The sequence below is a fragment of the Chaetura pelagica genome, unplaced genomic scaffold, assembly GCF_000747805.2.
Source record: "Chaetura pelagica isolate M959 unplaced genomic scaffold, ChaPel_1.0 scaffold99, whole genome shotgun sequence".
Lineage (NCBI taxonomy): Eukaryota > Metazoa > Chordata > Aves > Apodiformes > Apodidae > Chaetura > Chaetura pelagica.
In genome coordinates, this window is record NW_009954539.1 from 2,592,740 (window position 1) to 2,614,915 (window position 22,176).

The following is a 22,176-nucleotide window of genomic DNA, read 5'->3' on the forward strand; positions in this document are numbered from 1 at the left end:
AGGAATGCCTGTCACTTTAGCTTGCAAAGATTTAGTCTCTGCTCCTGTAGGTAGTGCACATCTGAAGTTTGGTGTGTTCCACGACGCACGGGTCTCCCACATCCAAGACCCATCTGAGTTCTGGCTGCAGCTCCACGAACATCGCCGGCTCTTCAAGCAGCTAAGGCAGAGCATGTGGAATTTTTACTCCCATACTACAAAGCTAGGTGGTACTGGGTGGGACCTACAGCCTGGATCCCTTTGTTGTGCCAGTGGGAAAGAGGGTGTCTTCTATCGAGCCATGATCACCAGAGTATTGGACAGTGGGGTAGAAATACACCTGGTGGACAGAGGCACCACAGAAACTGTAGACTGGAGTGCGGTAAAGGAGCTGCTTCCTCGGTTCATGGAACTACCTGCCTTAGCTCTAAAGTGTTGCTTGGCAGGTGTCTCTCCTCTGAGAGGGAGTTGGAGTGAACCCTCTGTGTCTGCCTTCAGAGAGATTGTGCTGAACAAGGGACTAAAGGTTCGTTTTTTCAGTGCTCGGGATGACAAATACATGGTTGAGATTTTTGACCAGTCCCCATTAGGAGAGAAAAGTGTAAGTAAGCTCATAGCCCAGGGAGGTTATGCTGAATATGAGAGGTGTGAAATGCCCGAGACTCTCCAGAAATCACCTGATAAGGCTGTGAACCAGGCCTCTTCCTTAGCATGTGCTGAGGAGGAAAACCAACTGAATATGGAGAAGAGGCTCAGAAAAGAATCTGGTCTAGAGACAAGTGAAAGAGCACTTAATCCTTACCCAGCTGTGATGGTCAGAGAGAGCCCTTCTGCAGCCATTCACAATTCTAACAGTAGTGAATCTTTTCCTGCCCAGAAGTGTGAGGGCAATGAAAACCTGCCCATCTCTTGGAGACAGAATTATGTGGAAATGAAGCCAAGTTCCTTTTATGGGGTCAAATTAGATGTGGGAAGTACAGTTAATGTTGTTGTGTCATATGTTGAAAGCCCTAGTTATTTCTGGTGTCAGTTAAGTAGAAATTGCAATGATCTTAGGGTATTAATGGCTGAAATTCAGAAGTACTGTAAAAATTCATCCTGCCCACCTGCTTGGCCAAATTCTGTATGTTTAGCCCAGTACTCTGAGGATAGAAAGTGGTACAGGGCTTTAATTATTAGTGAAGTTTCTTCTGCAGGAGAAGTAGAAGTCTTGTATGTTGACTATGGCAACAGAGAGCGGGTGTCTCTGGCAAACCTCCGCTCAGCTGATGAATGCTTTCTTAGGTTAGAGCCTCAGGCTTTCAGGTGCAGCCTTTACAACTTAATCCAATCAAATGGTCAGGATCCTTTTGCTTGGGATGAAGAAGCGATTGAGGCTTTTCAGGATTTCATTGATAATTCATCCCTCTTTGAACTGAAGTGTACAATATTTGCCTTGGCTTCGATAAACGATAAGGAGCTATTTAACATTGTAGACTTAATGACACCTTTTCAAAGTGCTTGCCAATTTCTGACTGACAGAGGTGTGGCCAGACCTTCATCTCCTCAGAAGCCTCTGGTATCCTCAGTTCAGCTTTGTTCTTACTATTATTCTATGCATGGCATCAAAACTGGGAATGAGGAAGACATTTATATTACACATGTTGAGGACCCGTGGACATTTTATTGCCAACTTGAAAGATGTGCAGATATCTTGGCACAGCTTACTGATAACATCTGTTGCCTAAGTGAAAAAATGACCAGCATAGAAACCTTGCAAAAGCCTGGGAGCTTGTGTCTAGCAAAATATACTGACAATCATTGGTACAGGGGACTAATTACAAAAACAAAACCCAATACAGAAGTCTTCTTTGTGGATTTTGGGAACACAGAGACAATAGAGAAAGATCATCTGCTTCCTTTACCCACTGATGCATGGGATATCTTGCTTTTGCCAATGCAGGCCATAAAGTGTTCCTTATCTGATGTGTCAAAGGTTCCTGAAGAAGCTACAGCATGGTTCAAGCAAGCTGTCCTAGAAAGGCAATTAAAAGCAATAGTGGTAGCAAAGGAATCTGATGGTAAACTGTTGATTGAGTTGTTTGATGGTAATACTCAATATAATGCAAAACTGAAGGAGAAGTTCAGATTAAGAAACAATACAGGACTATGTAGGCATGTAGAAAACAAAACTTCAGACTCTAGAAATACAGATGTGAATGAGATTGAAGAGTTTCCTTTAAATACAGGTAGGCCTCTTGGAAGAAAAAAAGGCTTATCTGAAGCCCGAGGAGGAGGAGAAAATAGCAAAAGGCATTTCAAAGAGGATAAAAACCTTTTCCAGGCTGCTACGAAGGGAGATCTGGCAGCTGGATTACAAGAATCTGGAATGCTTAGCAGTAAGAAAGATGCTTTTTTGTTAAATGAAGCAGAGGAGGCACCTCTGCTCTCCATCCAGGTGGATACACAGTCAGATAATAAATCTGATGTGGAAGGCATGTGTATCATGCTTAAAAATGTAACTGATCTACTGCAGCAGAAGATGGTGCCAGGTCTTAAAGTGTTGGTCTATGTGTCTCATGTAAATGATCCATTGGATTTTTATGTTCAACTGGGAAGTGATGAGGCTCAGCTTAACAGCATTTCGGAAAGCTTAAACAATAGGACACCAGCAGAGAACTCTTGTGGACAGCTTTTCCAAGCAGGAGAGTTAATCAGTGCTGTTTATTCTGAAGACAACCTGTGGTATCGAGCTGTAGTAAAAGAGAAGACTTCTGACAATTTGATAAGTGTACAGTATATTGATTATGGTAACACTTCAGTAATTAATGTTGATCAAGCACACAGACTCCCTGAAGATTTGTTATCTATTCCAGCCATAAGCATTCACTGCTTCCTAAGTGGACTTAAATGCAAAAAAAATGCAGACTGGGCAGAGAAAGCAGTGCTTTACTTCACCAAGAGAACAAGTGCAATTCTGCTAACGTGTGAATTTGTACAGAAGGTTGAGGATCAGTGGGAGGTTATTCTTAGTGACCATGAAGGTATAGTAACAGTGGATTTAGCTGATGAAAATCTTGCAAGACCTTGTTCAACAGAAGTACTTGATAAAAGGGAGAGCAGTGATGTGATCACTGTGTGTGAGTCTTTACTTCCTCAGGCACAAAATGAAGTTTCCTGTGTAAGTGAATGCAATTTGTTTAAATGGAAGTTTCCAGAGGCAGGTCAAATTGTAAAAATTTACATCACAGTGGTAAACAGTCCAGAATACTTTTGGAGTTGCTGTGCTGATACAGATGAAATTAACTACATAGAGGAAAAAATAGAGGAAGCTGAAAACCTTGGACTAAACTCTTTGAATTATTCCGGGTCTTGTATTAAAACTGGTGATATTTGTCTAGCAAAATATAGTCAAGATGGAAGGTTCTACAGAGCTAAAGTAATCAGTGTAAATGGTGACAACATAGTTGTTAGACATGTGGATTATGGAAGTGAGGAAGCTGTTAGCATGGAGATGGTCAGACAGATTCCATGTGAATTGCTTAAAATACCTAATCAAGCATTTGCTTGCTGTCTGTCAGGTTTCAAATCCTTAGAGGGCTCATGGCTTAGTGAAGCAAAAGATAAGTTTTATGGTATGACTAAAGACCTTTTATTAGAAGCTGAAGTAATAGAAACTCAGGAAGATAAAGCTTCTGAAATCCCTCTGTCTGTTGTCAAGCTGGAAGCCTCTGGCAAGAGCATTAATGAAGAGATGAAGTGGTTTTGGAAGGCTAGTAAAGGAACTGGTGACAATGCTTTCTCAGACCTTGAGAGCCCCTGCAAGGAAAACAGATGTTCAGGCAATGATGTGGGTCTTGGTCTTGCAAGAGAAACTACAGTTGTTTGTGGATTAGCTCAAGAAGAAAGTGAAAGTGCTTTAGTTGATTCTGAATGCTTCCTGGGTGTAACTTCTGAGTGTTTAAATGCTGTAGAAGCAGATGTGTCAGTGGGAGCTGTTCAGTATGTGTCTGGGAAGGCTGATGAGGGATATGAAACAGCTGAGCATCAAAGCACCTTTGATAAAGAGATGCCTCTCTCTGAAGGAGAGAGTGGTAGCAGTGTATTACTAGAACCAATGAGAAGCTACAGTCTTCATATCTTGGGGAGTGAAGTGAAAACTACACAACAGGAATTATCTGATTTACTGTTTCAAGGGGATGTTGAGCTGAAAGCAGAACTGACAGGCAGTGCTTCAGCAGCCAGTCTTTTTCAAGGTAACAACCAAGAACAACTGCAGAGATTCCCAGTTCACCAGGTACAGTCTTCAAGTGATGAAACAGGGATGTTAGTAGAACTGGATCAATTACAAACACAGTCTTCCTTTGATGAGTTCATACTGAAGCTAGAGGCACTTTCATTGCCATCCTCCTTTGGTGGGGAAACAAAGGAAGCTCTGGATGCAGAGTCACTTGAGATACAGACAGCTTTGGGCAGTGAAGCAAGAGAAAAAGTGTTGGAACAGGAGTTGTTTGAGCTGCCAGTGGTGAGTGGGGGGACAGGGGAGTTGGCAGCTCTGAAATTTCTTGAAATCTTACCATCACTTAATGGGAGAGAGGACTTGGTGCCTTCAGTTAGCGATGGAGAGAAAACGGTAGAGCTGATGCCATCTGATGCTCAGCTTTCTTTTGGAGAGGAGGCAAAGAAACTGGAACTGAATTTGGGTGGAATTCATAAAGCAGAAGCTCTACAAGAAGATTGGATAGAAGCAGAGCCTCCTTACCTAAGGCTGTCTTCATCTGGTGGTAGACCTGAGAGACAGCTGGACCTAAAGACTCATGACATGCTGTCAATGCTAGGTGATGAAATGGAGCAGCTTCTGGAATGGGTGCTGCCTGATGTGCAGCCATCTCAGGAAGTTGGGGAAGAGGAGTTGTTAGGGTTGGAATGTGCTGCACTACAAAGTTCTGCAAATAGTGGAAGTCAATTTGCATTTCTTGCAAAAGACTTGACAAATCAGAGGACTGTTTGCCCTGTGAAGTCCCGTGACTGCAAAGTTGAGAAACAGGAGGAGTGGCAGCAGAAGAAAGATGACTGTGGTGTGGAAGAAGACTTGACTCTTAAAGGATGTGGAAATACCCAAATGAAGTCTTCAGACTGTAAGCCTAGGGATGAAGTAGAAGAACAGCAAAATGAGAACTTGGCTGACTGTGGTGCAGGTAAGGTGTCTGATTTTAAGGAGTTAAACAATCAAAATGTTGTGCACATTCAAACATGAGAATAATTTTCTTGTAGAAACCTAATTTTTATTCCCTAACAAGTTGCTATACTAGCAATAAATCCAGTATGCTTTGATGGGTTAAGGACATTAGACGAAGTGTATCTCACAGATAGTGTGACAGTCTAACAGCAGCTAATCTTACTTTGAGAGGTTAATGGTTTGATGATTGAAAGTCTCTTTATGACCATGAAATGCATTTTAAAGGCAGTTCACAATGTCAGATTTTTACCTTTGAAATATTAAGTTATTTGGAGGGGGGCAGGGGAGTATGGGAGCAGGGTTGTGAGACATCTGAGGTTTATTTGGAGGTGTTGTTTTCATCTTTTGGTTTCTTGTTTTGTTCTCTTCCTTCACTGTTTTGCCTTCATTTTTGTAGAAAATGAGTATACTTGTTATCTGAAGGGCTTTGCTGTTGGTTCCAAATGTGTGGTGTGGACCTCTCTGAAGTGGTGTGAGGCTCGCATTTTGGAGATATCTGAAAAAGGTACCAGGGTAAGTAGGCTTTGAATATTCTTTCTGCATTCTTAAGATCTAGTCTTTCTTCGGTTATTCTCCAAGTTCTGAATATTTTAGACCTTTATTAGACAGTTTAAGACTTAATGTTGCAAAAGCTGATTCTGGACTTGAACTTGAGTTGTGTCTCAAATCGAGTCGATTCTGTGTCAACACGTGATATTCTCATCACATCTTATTCCCCTTCATTGACTGTGAAGACTGAAGGATCTGACTGCAGTTTTAGATTGATACTCATATGTATCTACATAGGTATCTCATATGTGTGGTTCATTCTGGTCTGCAAGCTAATGCTCTGCTATGGAGTGGTGTTACCATTAAATTCTTGTGGAACTTGGCACTACTTTGCTGATGTGTTTAGGAATTAGTGTTAGAACAGTAGAAACGAGAAGAAACTTAAAGTATACTTTAATAATGAATACACAATTATTCCTACTTCAGTAAAACTGAATTAGTGTGTTGATTTAGCGGTTGGTGGGAGGTAGGTTTAACAGTAGATTATAATGTAGTGGGCTGCATTGTTCTACTGCTGTTTAAGCTATGGGATAAATTAAAGTCTTCAGTTCAGGGGGAGTGTCTGTGCATGCACAGACATTATATTTACATAAAAGGGCCTTTAAGTTGTAATTTAAGGCTGCAAATCCAGAAGATAATGTCATAAAGGTAACTTCTTGGAAGACTGAGTGCCAGAGATCATGGAAACCAGCTCTTTTTCTGGTAGATTCCTTAGGTATCTAAAGCCAACCTCAGCTGTATTCAGGTAAGTGCCAGGTATGTAGTGATATCCCTGTTCATCAGTTTCCTACTGGTTCTGTTCTAGTAGGTGTTTTCCAGCCTTGCTCTCTCACTGTACCTAGGTTAGAGGCCCAGGAGGGCATTGAGCAGATTCAGTACCAATGTTCACTTTAGGAGAGGTTAACTTGTTCTTCCTTGCAAGATCCAGACTGAAAGCCTTCTCAAATACAGGGAATCCTTAATTGTGTTCTTCTACTACTGTCTCACTGAGTGTATTATCAGGATCCACTGCTGTGCCAGGTAAGAGTTGGCTCTGCTTGTATAGGTCTTGAATCTCTCCACTGGCAATGAGGAGCTTGTGGATCCTGAGAACGTGTGGAATGGAATTCCTGACCGGCCTTGCAGATCATCTGAGGTATGGTGGTGTGGGATTGGACTGGGGAGGACAGTGCTGATATTTTTAGAAAGGGCACCCTGAGTTTAGCTGTGATTCTTCCTGTGTCACCCTGAGAATAGAAAGAGTAGCATTAATCTACATCTGTGCATTTGTGCCAACCACTAGAAGCATGGTTATTTTTTCTTAAGACAAAGCATTGTCTTTTCTTCTCTAATAGATTTCTATGGAGACTATAGAAATTTGTATAAATCTATTACATAACTGATATAATTTATGTAAAATACTTGTATAGAGTTATATAAGCCTTCAAACATTTGGCCTGAGGACTGTAAATTCAGTCTGGGAATAGATTAATGAAAACAGCTTGAGGGAAGAGATGTTACTGGGAGACTTCTATTAATAAAGAACTGTAGTGCTGGCATGTGATTTTTGACAGCTCATGCTAGTAGAGCATGTAACTAACTGGCAAATAATGAAAAATGTTTCTATTACAAAGTAATTAGGGAATGTTAGTGGGGTTTCTCCCAGTGTTCTTCATGAAGTACCAATGAATAAAAAACATGTCTGGAACCCAGAACTCGGGTCATCAGCCATGCTACCAGCAATGATAAGAGTGTATTTCCAGTTCTTTCTTCACATGCAGCTTTGGCATCAAAGGGAAAAGTAGGCAGAAGACTTCTGTAGTGAGTTACAAGGGCAGAAAACTCTTGTAAATAAGACTTCAGCAGTGCTGATGTAAAACGTTAGCCTACAAGGGAACACCTTGGTGAAAACTTATCTTGGCAGTAGAGGCAGCTTCCTAACAGAACCTCTTTTTGTTTAGGCAATAACCCCTCCAACAGAGAACTTGCAGTCCTTACCAGATGAGCCCTTACTTCAAGGTAAGGCTTTCTTGAACTTCTCAAGGAGATTGTGTACTCAGTGTTTGGATGCTTTCTAATTTTCTAGAAAATGCTTTATTTTAGAAAATCCAGTTGAAACACTTTCTGAGCTTATGTATTTACTCTAATACTGTTTTCTTAATAGCATTAGCTTAAGCAGTGACAGTTGAATGGTGAATGCATGTAATGAGAGCTGCTACTGTCTTGATTAGAAACCAATTCAGTGTTTATTCAAGCGTGTGCATTGAGCCACTTGAATAAGTGGGGTGGTGCACCCAAGTTACACATTTTGTTACGGGTTTTGAGCACTGGTCACCAGCACACTACTCTTACTTCCATTTCTGAAGCAAGGTGAGTGACTGCTAGGCAGACTCTACTAACCATTGTAGTTTGGGATTTGAATGCTTCAGTCCCTTAATAGATCTTGATCTGTGAACCTAAACCTATAGTAATACCATGTTGGTTGTTGTAAGGATAGTTTGTGAATAGTGCATGTACATACTGTTACTTAAAAATGTTGGAGTGTTACTGGTGAACCTCTACTCTGTGTACCAAAGAAGGTTCTTTCTGATTGTTATTTCTATCATCTATGGAATTGTAGAGCAGTTTTGGTTGAGCACCTCTAAAGGTCCCTTTCAAAGTAGGATCAGCTAGATGAAGTTGCTTAGGACCTTTCTTTGAGAACCTCGCTGTGCAACTTGTTCCTGTTTTTGACCATTGGTTGCCTGATGGAGACTTAAATAAGCTGAAGTAGAGATAACATTGTGTGTTCAGTGATGGAATTGGTAATTGTATTTCAGTGCAACTGTACTGAAAGCTGAATGGTTTATAGGCAACAAATAAGGAAGCCTGCAGCAGAGATCTCATTACCTGTTGCTCAAAGAGCTAGTTAAAATATTCAGTCTGTCATTGAATGTTTTGCATGGTGTTAGTGTATGTACCCTCTCAGCAACAGCACAGAAAAGTGTGAGCTAAGGTCTTGCAGCAAAGTGGCACAGAACTGCATCTTGGTGCACACAGGGGGCACTAACCTGGAAAGGCTGAGTAGAAAGGTGCCTGATCCACAGGTTTAAAACTCCTGGAGCAGGTTGTGCTGAGCCCACCAAGGGATGGAGTGAACTAGCTGCAATCTGGGACCACTGCTTGCTTCTCCTGCTTGGGCAGTGCATTGCTTCCACTGTCTTGTCCTTACACAGTAACTTGGCATAAATGCAGTCTGTTAATAGGATCCAATATGTTGATGATGTTTGGTCTGAAGCCTTGTGAGCTATGACTTTAGATATTAACACATTTATACATGTTTAGAGAAACATCTTAATGGGTCTAATATGTTTTTATTTCCTGTAGAAGAGCAAGTGGTCTGCAGTACAGATTTAGGTGAAGATCCTCGTGTCTTCCAAGATGCCTGAAACCAAGTGTTAAAGTCACTGCCTGAAGCTGAACAAGTTATACAGACATTCCCAGTAAAATACTTTCATGGGAAAAATATAAACAAAGCACTGCATGTTTCTTCTTCCTACCTGAGCAAATACCTGTCACTATACTTTCCTGTCAAGAAACAGTACTTGTAGATAGTCTGTTAGTGTCAGCTTGGTTTCTTACAGCTGTGCTTTCTTAAATAAGAATTCACCTCTTAATTGGGATTGCTTACTGATTGTGTGTGCATCCCAACTTGTATCTAGCTGTTGGTGGGTGGTTCTTGAACAAAGATTTATTGTGAATTGCTGTATAGGACACTGTATTGCACCATATTACTTGCTGATGGTTACTTTTTTGCAAAGTTGCTTTTTTAAGTGCTGGGTTTTTTTTCCTCTAAGAAAAGTTGAAGGTCTTTTCTTTTTGTGGAGGGAAGAGGTTTTTTGTTTTTTTTTTTCACTGTAAGGGGACATAATTATTTTGGGTTGAAGTCTTGTATTTGGTGCTGTTTATGAAGCAATGGAGGAAGCTGGAATAAAGCTTTGGCTGGTATATGCTGATCAGTGTTCTGTGAATGATTGGGACTCTCTCCCTCTGCAAAAGCCCAACTGCTGTGTGCATACTTTGTCTTCAGCTGCACTACTGCAATTAGAGGTAGCTGTGAGCATTCTGCAGTTACTGGTTCTGTTTTGACCCTGAACAGTGAATGCTTTGAAACATCCCACAGCCATGTACAAAAGACAGCTTGTATTTCTGAATGGCCTTAAGTGCACTAATGACAGATGAAGCTTTTCCTATATATATAATCAGACCTAACAGAATGGTTTTGCTGCTCCATGTGTTCAGTGGGGTAAGGCAATAAAAGAATTAGTATACTACTCTCTATCCCCTCCCACCCAGATAGGAAAAGGTGAGAGGAAATAAGCAGAGAGCCTTCTGGATTAAAAACTAAACTAGATAGCTTTAATGAAATAGTGATAAAATATGTACAAATATATACAAATATATGCAGGAGTGTAGAAAACCTCTCTTCCCCTGAGCTGCAGGGTAGTCCTGAAAAAGTCCTGGACTGTTTTCAGAGCTAGTAGCAGAGCAGACAGGAGCCGAGGGTAGAAATACAAGGGTTGGGAATGAATAGTCCTAGGGGTCAAGGGATACTGTCTGTGGACAAGAGAGCATGACTTCAGTGATCCCTCAGTTTATACCAAGAATGAAGTGTATGGGATGGAATACTTGTTTGGCCAATTTTAGTCATGTGTCCAGTCTGCTGCTCTCTCTGGGAGGGTTGCAGATGTGACCCTTCTTGCTCCTTTAGTGTCCAAAGCAGCAGATCTGACAAGTGAAGCAAAGTGGCCTTGAGCCACTTGAGTGTTGTCAGTCCACAAGCTGGAAAACTTGCTGTTGCTTTCAGCAGGTGTGCTGCTTAAAAGAGAGTCCATGGGAAGGAAAAAAACCCAAAACATCAGTAGAAAGAAAAGTGGCTTCATCCTGGCCCAAACCAGGACAGGGAAACAGCTGCAGCTTCTCTCACCTGCATCACAGAATTGTCATGGTTGGAAAAGACCTCTTAAGATCAGCCTCCAAACATCAACCCCTCTCCCCCTAAAAAAAAAAAAAAAGCCCTCTAGAGCAGGTCCTGAAGTGCCTCATCTACATGGTTTTTAAATACCTCCAGGGATGGTGACTCCACCCCCTCCCTGGGCAGCACAATCCAGTACCTGACCACTCTTTCAGTAAAGAAATTCTTCCTAATATCTAAGATAACCTTCCCTAGTGTAACTTCAGGCCATTTCCTCTAGTCCTATTCTTGTTTGCTTAAGAGGCCAACACCTGCCTCCCTACCATCTCCTTTCAGGTAGTTGTAGAGAGCAATTAGGTGTCCCCTCAGCCTCCTCCAAACTAAACAATCCCAGTTTCCTCAGCCCCTTCTCATAGGACTTCAACTCTTCAATAGCTTGTGTGCCCTTCTCTGAACTTGCTTCACCACCTCAATGTCCTTCTTCTAGTGAGGGGCCCAGAATTTCACACAGTGTTTGAGGTGCAGCCTCACCAGTGCTGAGTACAGCAGTACAATCCCTTTTCCTTCTGGCCACACTATTCCACATACAAGCCAGGATGCTGTTGGTCTTCTTGGCCACCTGGGCACTCTGCTGGCTCATATTCAGCTGCCTGTCAACCAACATCCCTAGGTCCTTTTCCTCTGGGCAGCTTTCCAGCCACTCTTCCCCAAGCCTGTAGTGTTGCATAGGGTTGTTGTGACTGAAATGCAAGTCCTGGTACTTGGTCTTATACAATTGGCCCCAGCCTGTTGATTCAACCTGTCCAGACTTCTGTAGAGCCTTCAACCCTCAAGCACTCAACACTCCCATTCCACTTGATGTCATCTGCAAACTTGCTGAGGGTGCACTTGATCCTCTCATCCAAATCATTGATAAAAATATTGATAAATCACACTTGTCTATGCCATGAGCCACCAGCTTCTCCAGGAGAATATTGTGGGAGACAATGTTGAAGGCTTTAATAAAATCCAGTTAGGTGGGGTAGTTTGTTCTCCTCATGTGTTGTAAAGGGTTTTCTGTTTTCCACTCCTGTTCCATGCTCCTGTATAGCACAGGTTCTTCTTCCTCTAGGCAATGGATTTTTCATGCTGCCATAATGATGCAGGAACCCAAGACTTCTGACAATGTAATAGTCTGGCTAAGTAGGACAGTGGATTTTAAGTGTTAGAAGAGAAACATCTGCATGTTGATTCCCTTAACAGAGACAACAAGTGATGGTAGGCTGCAGAGAATTTAATTAAATTCTGAAAAACAGGTCAGAGATGTCGTTGCAATCTCATGTTAAGATCAGATTATAGAAATATTTAATTACACTATTAATTACTTTGCTTGTTCTCCTTGCCTCAGTTGTTTGTAGCCTGGTTTTGAAACAAATAAGCTACAGTTAGAATTATTCCCCTTTTTGCAAGGCTTATCCATGGAGAAGTTACCCTTCCATGTGGCAGCTTCAAAGAGCTTGGCTCTAGAAGTCAGAGCTGCCCTTAGCCAACCACATAGTCAACTGCTTCTACTGACAGATACAGACAGCAATGCTAGTACCTGGACACGTGTCTGGAGAGTTTTGCAACCATTGAAATTCATCAAAATGATCAAGCAATGCTTACATACTCCTTTTTAAAGGGCATGATAGAAGTGACACATCTCTTCTGCATTTTCACCTAAAACAGTATGACTGACAGTGATAATACAGAGATACACAGGAGAGGCACTACTTGGAGCTGAGCCTAAGGGGAATTACAGTTGCTACAAAAAGAGTGACCATTTCAGCAGCTTTTGGAATGGAAACATGCTCTAAGTATAGCAGCTAACATGGATATTACATGGAAGTGGATTGAGTTCATATGAGAAGTTCTGTGTCTGAACAAACAACTTTCTCTGCTGTTATCTTCAACTATTCCCATAGTTTTTTAAAAATAGGAGTTTTGAAGACCTTCCACTGGCACCTCTCTGACTAGAAGGAGGAATAACCTGCTCCAACTCTCAAGTGTTGTCCAGAGCACAGCTGAAATACTAAGCAGTTTAACAACAAAGATTTTTTATTTTTTTTTAACACTGCAGAAAAGGCTTGCTGGATGCAAACTGACTTAGAGCTTGGTAAGCAGCACTTTAGTTGACTTCCTTGGAGCTTTATCTCTCTCTGCCAACTTGATTCTGAGTCAAAACCAGAGAGAGCATTTAAATTGCCATAAGTGGTTTTCCCCCAGCTGCCTATAAAGCAGAAGTTACTCTGTTACAGTATTTCAGAAAATGCCACTGACTCATTTGAACTACAACCTCTCTACGTTTTCATGATAATACAACCTAATGCCTTTATCTTTGTGGTTACTGTTGTTCCACACCCCAAAAGCTGTGTAAGTGGCCAATGCAATTACAAGTCTGAGTCTTATCTGGCCAACATTAGTGTCCTGATGTCCGAAGCATTTTCAGTACTTCCTTGTATTCTTTACTCAGGTTCAGCTGGAGATAAGTCAATATTGGTACCAGGAATAACATTGGGTCCTATGCCATCCACAAGAGAATCCCACTTTTCAAAATCCTTCTTAAGACCTACAAAATTGGGGAAAGAAAACCCAAGTGGTAATGAATAAATGGTGGGCTTTTTGTAAAGCTACATTGGAAAATGAAATTATAGGAGAGTTAATCAACATGGCAAAGTAGGGCAGGCATGATGTTTTAAGGAGGGAAAAAGGACACTGCAAGTTTTTTATGTACTGGAACAAAACTGTAATGTTCCTCCTCCAAATTGCTTAGATTACTAAAGTAGCCAACAAAATTCTAGAAAATGGGTCTGACTGTTTTTTTCCTAAACTTCTTCTGACTATTTATCTTGTTCTAAACAGAATGGATATATACAGAGCTTCATAGGAATTAAGTACTAATTTAACTTCATACTTTGATGTAAACAGATACTTACTCAAATGTTTCTGCAGGAAGGCTAATGAAGCATGATTGCTTATATCAATTGCTTCATTTGGATCTATTTCTCCTTTTAATTTGAAAAATCTTCCAATGATTTCTCCACTCACAAAGGTAAAGTCAGGAAAGCTCTGATGTACTGACCCCCTGCAAAGATAACAATTATTAACAGCCTTGTAAGAATGCAGTCGTCTGCTTAAAAGATGCCATGGGTTGTACAGACTTATCCAAAGTCACACACTTTATGGTGTCTTCTTTAGCAGAAAAAGGTGAAACAGGTTAATCTCAAGAGCATGCAAGATTAGCAGTAAATTCTGTCCTAACCACAGAAGGGAAGTTTTGTACATGCCTAGACACTGTAATTGCAACAGCAATGAAGAATAGGCTTGGCACAATTTCAAGCTGTCTCTCTGCTCTGAGAACAGGGTGGATTAGAGAGCCAGCTGGCTCCCTGGTACTTGGTGCTTTCACCAGGTGGGTATGTACCTGCCCCCAGAAGGCTGTTGAAAGTGTTCAAACACAGTGCATGAGGCCCAGAGCAAAACTTCTGTCCCTGGGCACACCTTGGAGTATCTTCAACTTAGGGTTACTGGCTGCTTTGGGAGAAGTCTCTGCCTCCACTGTGGGGGACCTACTGCTAATTCAAGCATCCCATGAAAACCTGGGCCATGAGGAAGCAGTGACCATCTGTCTTTCTGCAGTTACTTGTAACTGAACAGCTCCAACAAGACAGTAAAGATTCATCTTCAACCACAGAAACGACGGGCTGGGGACACTTACTTGATAGTGATCATTTTCTTGTTTGTGTCATTGGAGCTGAGCTGCTTCATCTTTAAGATGTTATCAGCCCACTGGAATTTTTCAGAGTTGATGAAAAGCAGCGGTTGCTGGACACTGTTCTGGTAAATGTCATCACCTACAGGGAGCATCCATGCATCGAGGGCAATGCCACACCTGTCAAAAACAACTGGGTGTGGTCACAGAAGCAGAAAGCTTTGGATGGAAGTTCTCAGCATGTTTAGATTTGCAGGAGACATGGGAAAGAGAAACTCTCTGTGACACTGAGCAAGTAAACAGGTTAATTAATCATTTTGTTTCAAAGTTATTTCTACTCTGGGGGAAGAGAAATCATCCATTATTGCATTTGTTGCTTTCCACTGCCAGGTGCAGCTGGGCAGAGGAGCTTCTGCAAAGTCCCACAATATCATAATATAATATGATATATTTATCATGTTACACCACACCCCTGCAGTTGAAAGAAGCATGACTTGAGAAAACAGTAAGAGATGCTGTGGGAAACAAACAAAACTTTTCTTCAAGAGCTAATTAGTAGTTGGGGGATCTTAGGAAACATCCAGTTCTGGGCTCCCCAGTTCATAAAGGAAACTACTGCAAAGAATCCAGTGCAGAGCCACAAAGATGATTAGAGGAATGGAGCACCTGCCCTGAGAAAAGGCTGGATCTGCTTAGCCTGGAGGAGACTAAGGGGGGAATCTCATAAATACTTAAAATATGTAAAGGGCAGGTGTCAGGACAACGGGTCCAGTCTCTTTTCAGCAGTGTCCAATGACAGGACAAGGAGCAATGGACACAAGCTGGAGCACAGGAGGTTCAACCTAAATATAAGGACAAACTTCTTTACTGTGAAGGTAACAGAGCACTGGAACAGATTGCCCAGAGGGGCTGTGGAGTCTCCTCTGGACACATTCAAAACCCATCTGGATGTCTTCCTGTGTGATGTGCTGTAGGTGATCTTGCTCTAGCAGGGGGAGTGGACTAATCATCTTCAGAGGTCCCTTCAAACCCTGACTATTCTATGACTGTGATTCTGTCCTCTGCTCCAGACCTCTTTGTGTGCCAAACATCTCTTGCCTTGTTTTGCATACTTACCTGAATCTTTTTTCTTTGCTGAGACTCTCAATAACTGTAGCACCACCAAAAGAGTGTCCCATCACAGCTATTCTGCTAGTATCAACAGAATCCTGTCAAAAAAATCCAGGTGCTGTAAGAGACTTTCTTTCCCAAACTTTTTTCTTTTTTTTTTTTTTCTTTTTTTTTTTTTTTATTAAGGGAGTAAGAGGCAATAGATCCTACTGAATAGGAAGGGCACCATTTCAGCTCCATTACTATCTATCCAGCTTGGGACAACCTAAGAATACGTTCATACAGTGTCATCTTCAGAATAGTTTACAGGAACCAGTTTAGAAGGAAGAGGGAAACCAGAAGCATTATTATGCATTTAACAAAATGCAGCCATCCCCTTTCACTCACCTTTAGGCTATTCCAGTCGAAGTCTGAATTTAGTACATTTGTTATTTCCTCTCCTGAATTGATTTTAAGAATGAGGTTGAGAGCTTTGATACACTCCTGTGCCCTCTGCTGCACCTGGGAAGAAAGAGAAGTTGGGGCAGAGCAGTGGAAGGAATTCTCAGACCACTGCTAGGCTTCCTGGTCCTTTGGATAGAAGATTTATTCAGAATTTTTCCCCCCCTAAGTGTCTGATATGTTAATGACTAGTCTGAACTGTAGAATGCATCTGTAAAACAGAACTCTGATGAGGTCTGACCAACAACAAAAACTGACTTTGGGAGGTACAGAGAGTTGAAGCTCTTGCATAGATCCTCTGCACACAGAGCAATTTACCCCTATTTCATGCATCAAGGGCTTCCAACTCCCTTTTTCTGTCATTACTTGGAGAAGGGGTTGTTGGTATGGGCAAAGGCTTAAAAGTTACACAACTACAAAGAAGGCTGACTTGCTGCTCCTCCTCATGCTCAATTTGATGAGCAAATATTATTACATCACTTACCCCATCTGCACAATAGTTTTGAAACTGCCTTTACACTGGATAAGCCCAAAAAAGAAAAGTGCCAAGCCCTTCCTGTTTTATATATATTCTTGAAAACTGTAGGAAAGCTGTTGCAAATAAAGGTTTTCATTGTTCAGTATAATAAGTGGCTTTTTGATATTTTTGTAAAATTTCAAGAAGAACCAAGGACCAGCAGCATCCTTGGGAACCCCAGTGTGTAGGCAGCTAGCAAAGTGTCTGTGCACCACTGGATTTCAAATAAATCTCTATCTCCTGATTTCTCTTGTAGTGAAATTTGCATGCAACAGCTTCTGAGGTTATCTGCAAGCTCAGACATTATGTATTTAGGGTCATAAGCAGGATGTTGTATGCACACAGGAAATGACACTTGTGCTGCTGCCTGTATAGCCCAGGGAGATAAAAGAAAACCGCCTCTGAGTCTGCATTAGCTGGAAGAAAACACTCCCATATTTTAAAGGTCAAGTCTGCTTGGAGGAGCTTGTCAGTATGACCCTATCATACCTAACACAGGTGCTACTTACAGTCAGGAAGTCTGTGTACATTGTGTACATTGCTATAAACCACACTAAAGTGGATTGAAGTGGAGCAGCCACGATTCATCTTGGGATCTGACAGTAAACAAGAGCTGAAGCAAGCCTAAGGCCACACAAACATTTGAATTCAACTCTGTGTCACTTAAAGACTGGGCAGGGCAGCAGAAGTGTGAAAACACAGAGAAGAAAGCATAAAGTTGTGTGGAACCAGAGCAGAAACAGCTGGCTGGGCTTGACATGCAACTTCATCAGAAAGCCTTGCTGAGGAAGTAGTTTATGCTCTGAAGAAAGCTGTTGCTGGCTTTACCATCTTCAGGAACAGGGGACTTGATGCACTTTTATATATCCCCTGAGCCACAGCAGGAGACTGCAGACAAGGCCCGAGGGAAAAGAGCCTGCTTGTTAGTCCTAACCACACCACTCCTGCCTCACTTCCCAGCGCCCAGAGCCAGGACGGGTACCTGCTTGTGGCGCAAGCACCGCTCCTCCTCTCCGGTTTTTAGTTTCCTGTAGTAGATCCACTCCTTCTCCAGGATTGATGTAGACTCTTCCTGTAGTTCAGAAACAGACCTTTTTTTACAGTAGTAAGTTGCTGAAGCAGATTCATCTCTGTAATATCAACAAAAAGTTATTCTGGAGATGTATTCCATTTGGTTTGGGATGAAGTCCGCAGAAGTGTTAGATTTATCTCAAGAGATCCATCTACCAACCAGTGTTGCTGCCATCACAGCTCAGTGTAGACAGACATTCTAAATAATGCAATAAACCCACCAAAACTCCCACCTCCTTTCTGTTCTTCAGGTTCTAACAATAAGAGAGAGAAAAATAACGTGTCTGAAGAATCACAAGTGATAAATACTGTGGGATTTTTCATTCAAGGGCTTATCTAAGCAAAGCCCCTCTGCTTAGATAAGAAGTGAGCTAGAGAAACAAACAGGGTGTGGGCAGAGCTGAAGAAGATATATTAGGTTTTCTTTAAAAAAAAAAAATCCTAACTTCTTCTTTACAATCAATGTAAGTTCTTAACCATTATCAACATTCTATTCAATGTGAGAAAGTTTCTTTCCATCAGAAATCAAAAACGTGCAGCGTACACACCTGTGCTCCACAGCAGCCACTACAAAGCCCTGGGAAGCCATCTCTATGCAAATAGCAGAATAGATTGTCCTGCAATGAAAAACCACACTCTGCTGAGAGACCTGCATGCATAATTATTTCAATTACACTGCTCTTTAAATGTTGACCCCACTACCTATGGGCTAGTGCCCACTTGGTGTTTCTTCTGTTTGGATTTGCTAGGCAGTGGAGCAGGTTTTTGTGTGCCAGCCACCAAAGCCTGTCCACAAAACCCTGTTACTGTTTTTCTATTCAGAAGGAAAAATGCTAATGATTTTTTAAACGTAGCACACATGACACTTTGCACCTTGGAACAGCTTTCCAAAAATCAACTAGCTAATCTTCACAACAAGCTTATGGATCAGTAAATCCCTTCACCCCTAAAATACAAAGAGAAAACCCAAATAAATGCATCAAGCCTGCTTTTATTCACTGCTGTTGCTTTTAGTGGAGGCATACTGATACACAGCAGCCTGTTCTTCGAATCTGTTTCAACTCCACAGGGATCTCAACCCCCTACTGAAAATCTGTTCAGAACCATCCTTGGGAGACTCCTGCCTCCACAGACAACAAAACCATTTTGTCAACAAACTGCACAATTACCGGAAAGCTCCAAGTCCATGGGAAAAAATAAGGAGTGGGTATTTCTCTCCTGGCTTAAAAGGAGCATTTGACTTTGCAGGACACGTCACTGAACCTAGATAAAAATCAAAGTGAATGTCATTACTACTGAAAGGAGAGAATGTATTTATTTCTGTGGCAGAGATCCCAAGAGTCTGGTGACCTCTGATTTCAGAGTGGTCATCTGAAGATAAGGTACTAAAGCTCATCCTTAAAATGCAGAAGACAAATAAGGATCTGATTCTGAAAACACTTTCTACTTGGCAAATTTACTTTCCTTCTCCTCTTCCCATCCACAGCCTAGCACAAGGCCTCTTAAGCCCCACAGAAACAAGTTTTCAAGAACAGTCAGGCATCCAAATCTTTTTTGGTATTCAGACTTTAAAATCTCACTGACCTTTGTATATTTGCACATTTCCTTGTGGGAGTTAAATCCCAAAACAGACCTGTAGCTTAACCAAGCCCCTCCTAGAGCAAACTGCCCAGACACTGCTACTCACAGCAGTCAGGGACAGCAAATCAACCTGAGTCACATTCAGCATTGCCACATAACCCCTTCCCAAGCACACACACTCCCTCAGGAAAAGCTATTTCTTCAGTCCTGCAGCATTAACACACTTCTTACAGAGCAGGGAGGCAACAACCTGCATAAAGAGCTCAGGCCCTCGCACTACTCAAGGAATAAAACCAGAACCAGTCTTACCAACATAGTACTGGAAAAGCCTTTCTCCTACAATTCGGTACATATTGAGGAAGTCAGAGAGTCCTTGATAGTATTCCTTATCTGGAATCCATGGTGCCTCTTCATTATTTGTGGCATCGCATGATGGATAATACAGGCGCAAGAAGCTCCCCTGGAATGAGTGGGGGGTGGAAACAAGGAAGATTGATATTTATTGATACATGGCAGAGAAAAAGGAAGACAAATACATTTATGTCAAGAGTTTCAGATACAAGCATGTCAGCTCACGAGAATGAAGAGAGTCTCCAGAGAAAATGACTGTGCTATACAGGCTTTGACGCCACCATCTTTTTGTCCCTGCAATGAATTTAAAGTGGCATGACTCTTGACATCCAGGTAGAGATACACATCACCTTCTCTAGGTTAGCCTATGGCTAAATCAAAATACTTGATAGAATTAAGTCAATAATATCAAACATTCACTACCTAATTGCTCTACTTATTATCCTGGATCTTTTCCTGATCTTCCTCACTATGCCTCCCCTTGGGGAATGGTACAACGATGCAGTTTGATCAGTTTGACAGGGGTGATTGTGTCCCCTTCACCCTTCCAGCTAGGAGCTGTCATCACTTTGCACCAGTGCATCCCATGGATTTGTTACTGGCCCAATTCAGGTTCCTAAACCTGGTGGGAAAACGGACCCTGCTAGAAGAGTATTTTTCCACTGAGTTAGCAAGACACACTTTACCCTCAGACTAGATTCTACAAGTGTGGTGCAGCACAGGAGATGCAGGTAGAGTCAGGGGCATGGTCTCAATGTGGCTTCAGTGTTCCTGGCTAAACTGAGCAAAAGGCTGTTAGAAAAGCTCTTGGGCAACTGCCCAGCAAACCAGTGCAGTATATTATTCTCTCCTCATCAAGATTTTTGCAATCCTGTAGTGCTCCATCTTTCTAAATGCTATTTTGTTAACCTGTGTTTTATCTGCCTCTATTTCTTACCATCAGTTTGGATCTTCTCTTACTGTCTGGACTGCACATCTTCTAGGAAACCATTCCAGCTTTCCACAACCATGTGGACCTTCCACAGCCCCCTCGCCAGTATTTCTGCTACACAGAGAGCAGCAATGTGCCAAGAGCACACCTTGAAACAGATCTCCTGGCAGATGAACTGTGTGCAGTTTGCATTCTCACTTCCTCGTTTGTAAGGCAATTTGTGACACACTATTCAAATTCACTGTCTTTCTCCAACTGCACTTGTAACTAGTTTAGGGTCAAAAAGAATATGAACTTTGGAATAAAGTTTGGTTTCTTGAACACTGATTTATCAGTTTTGTACCCAGTGTCCACTAAAAGCCTGTTCAATTAAGCTTGTTCCTATTTACCCATCAAACTTAAATCAACCTTTGACACAAAGGCCATTAAGGGAGAAAGCATCACCTTCACCAAACTGGTAAAATTTGATCCCAGAACAGTCCCTGTGAACTTCCTCAGGTTACTTAACTGCTTACAGGAAAAGGAAAGAGGTTCATTATCTATGCCCAAAAGAGCTTTATTGTAAGGATTCTTATCTAAGAAAAACACATAGTCTGATTGCAAAGATAAACTCATTCTTCCTTTTGCTAATACAGATTAAGCTCAGCAAAGCAAAGCATGAATAACCACTACAAACTGATCACACGTTCCACTACACCTGGCCAGTCTGAAGAGTGAACACAGTGGAAATGCAGACATATTCTCACAGGAAAATTTAAAAGCAAGAGGATTGGAAATGGAAACCCACATACCAGGTCTTTAGTTGGCTATTTACCATTCCCATCTTCTTATCATGGTTTCTCTCTGTACCAACCACATACACATCCTGCTCTTTTGCTGACAGATACAATTTTGAGGAGACACCTCATGCTTAACCCTGCAGCTGACACGTTACCTACCCTCATCACCCAACCCTGCCAAATCCCACTGGGATCTTTGTGAAGAGAACAGTTACAGTCACGGGGACCGTGTGTGGAGTCTCCCCAGGAGCCCAATGCAGGAGGGAGCACTGGGGAGGGCAGGAGGAACCCCACAGGTCCTGGGAGGATGCAGTGTCTCTGCAGTATCTTGTGTAAGGGGAATCAGGAAAGTTGGGATCTCAGGAGGAAGCAACCAAGGGGAAGGCCTGCACGTTGCACACATCTGGTAGACTGAACCAGCTCCTGGAGACACCTGGTAATTCCTGAGCTCTGCCCAGCACACGTCCCACGTGGGGATGGAGAGGACAGGAAGCTCAGCTGTGGAGCATCCCTGCACACGGACAAGACCTCCTGCTCGATCCACCTGCAGAACAAGGTGCTTCACTGAAAGCTTAAGCTGAAAGGAGCAAGAACTGAGGTCTTTACCTCGACTGCGTTTTCCGTCATCAAGTCCGTGCACCCAACGGAGTGAGGTCCCTTTCCCTCAGGGATCCTGTAGAACCTCTCCGTGCTGCTGCTCCCCATCTCCATCGCTGCCTTCACGGGCAAACCTGGGAGAAAAACACAAAGCAAATCAGGAGCCTGCCAGGGCCTGCAGGGCCAACAATTCAGCTCGTTGGAAGGCCCGGGAGCAGGAAATTCGTGGCTGAAGCTGCTTAGGAGAACGAGAGGCCGGGAATCTCACACCACCAACCCGGCCTGCCCGCTATGGGAAGCGGGATGTGGTGAATCCCAAGGATCAGACGGCACCGTGCGCTGAGCAGAGAGGCCGGGAAGGGAGGGAAGGGCGCGGGGAGGCAGCAGCA

General features: G+C 42.3%; 2 protein-coding genes across 2 annotated transcripts in view; one reads left to right on the plus strand and one right to left on the minus strand.

The window, feature by feature from the left end:
* Positions 1-7,803, plus strand: part of TDRD6 (tudor domain containing 6) — a 10,231-nt gene extending 2,428 nt beyond the window's left edge. The window contains exons 4-7 of the mRNA XM_010004915.1: positions 1-5,156; positions 5,595-5,710; positions 6,792-6,881; positions 7,687-7,803. Of these exons, the coding sequence (XP_010003217.1) occupies positions 1-5,156; positions 5,595-5,710; positions 6,792-6,881; positions 7,687-7,803 (5,479 nt within the window). The remainder of the gene's footprint in view (positions 5,157-5,594; positions 5,711-6,791; positions 6,882-7,686) is intronic.
* Positions 7,804-13,009: 5,206 nt separating this feature from the next.
* PLA2G7 (phospholipase A2, group VII (platelet-activating factor acetylhydrolase, plasma)) lies at positions 13,010-21,919 on the minus strand. Its single transcript, XM_010004899.1, has 10 exons — positions 21,797-21,919; positions 19,439-19,589; positions 18,718-18,811; positions 18,097-18,165; positions 17,460-17,607; positions 15,907-16,020; positions 15,526-15,617; positions 14,416-14,589; positions 13,634-13,782; positions 13,010-13,266 (listed from the first exon to the last, which is right to left on the minus strand). The coding sequence occupies exons 1-10, from the start codon at positions 21,899-21,901 to the stop codon at positions 13,163-13,165; spliced, it is 1,200 nt and encodes a 399-aa protein (XP_010003201.1). The 5' UTR covers positions 21,902-21,919; the 3' UTR covers positions 13,010-13,162.
* Between the last annotated feature and the right edge of the window lie 257 nt (positions 21,920-22,176).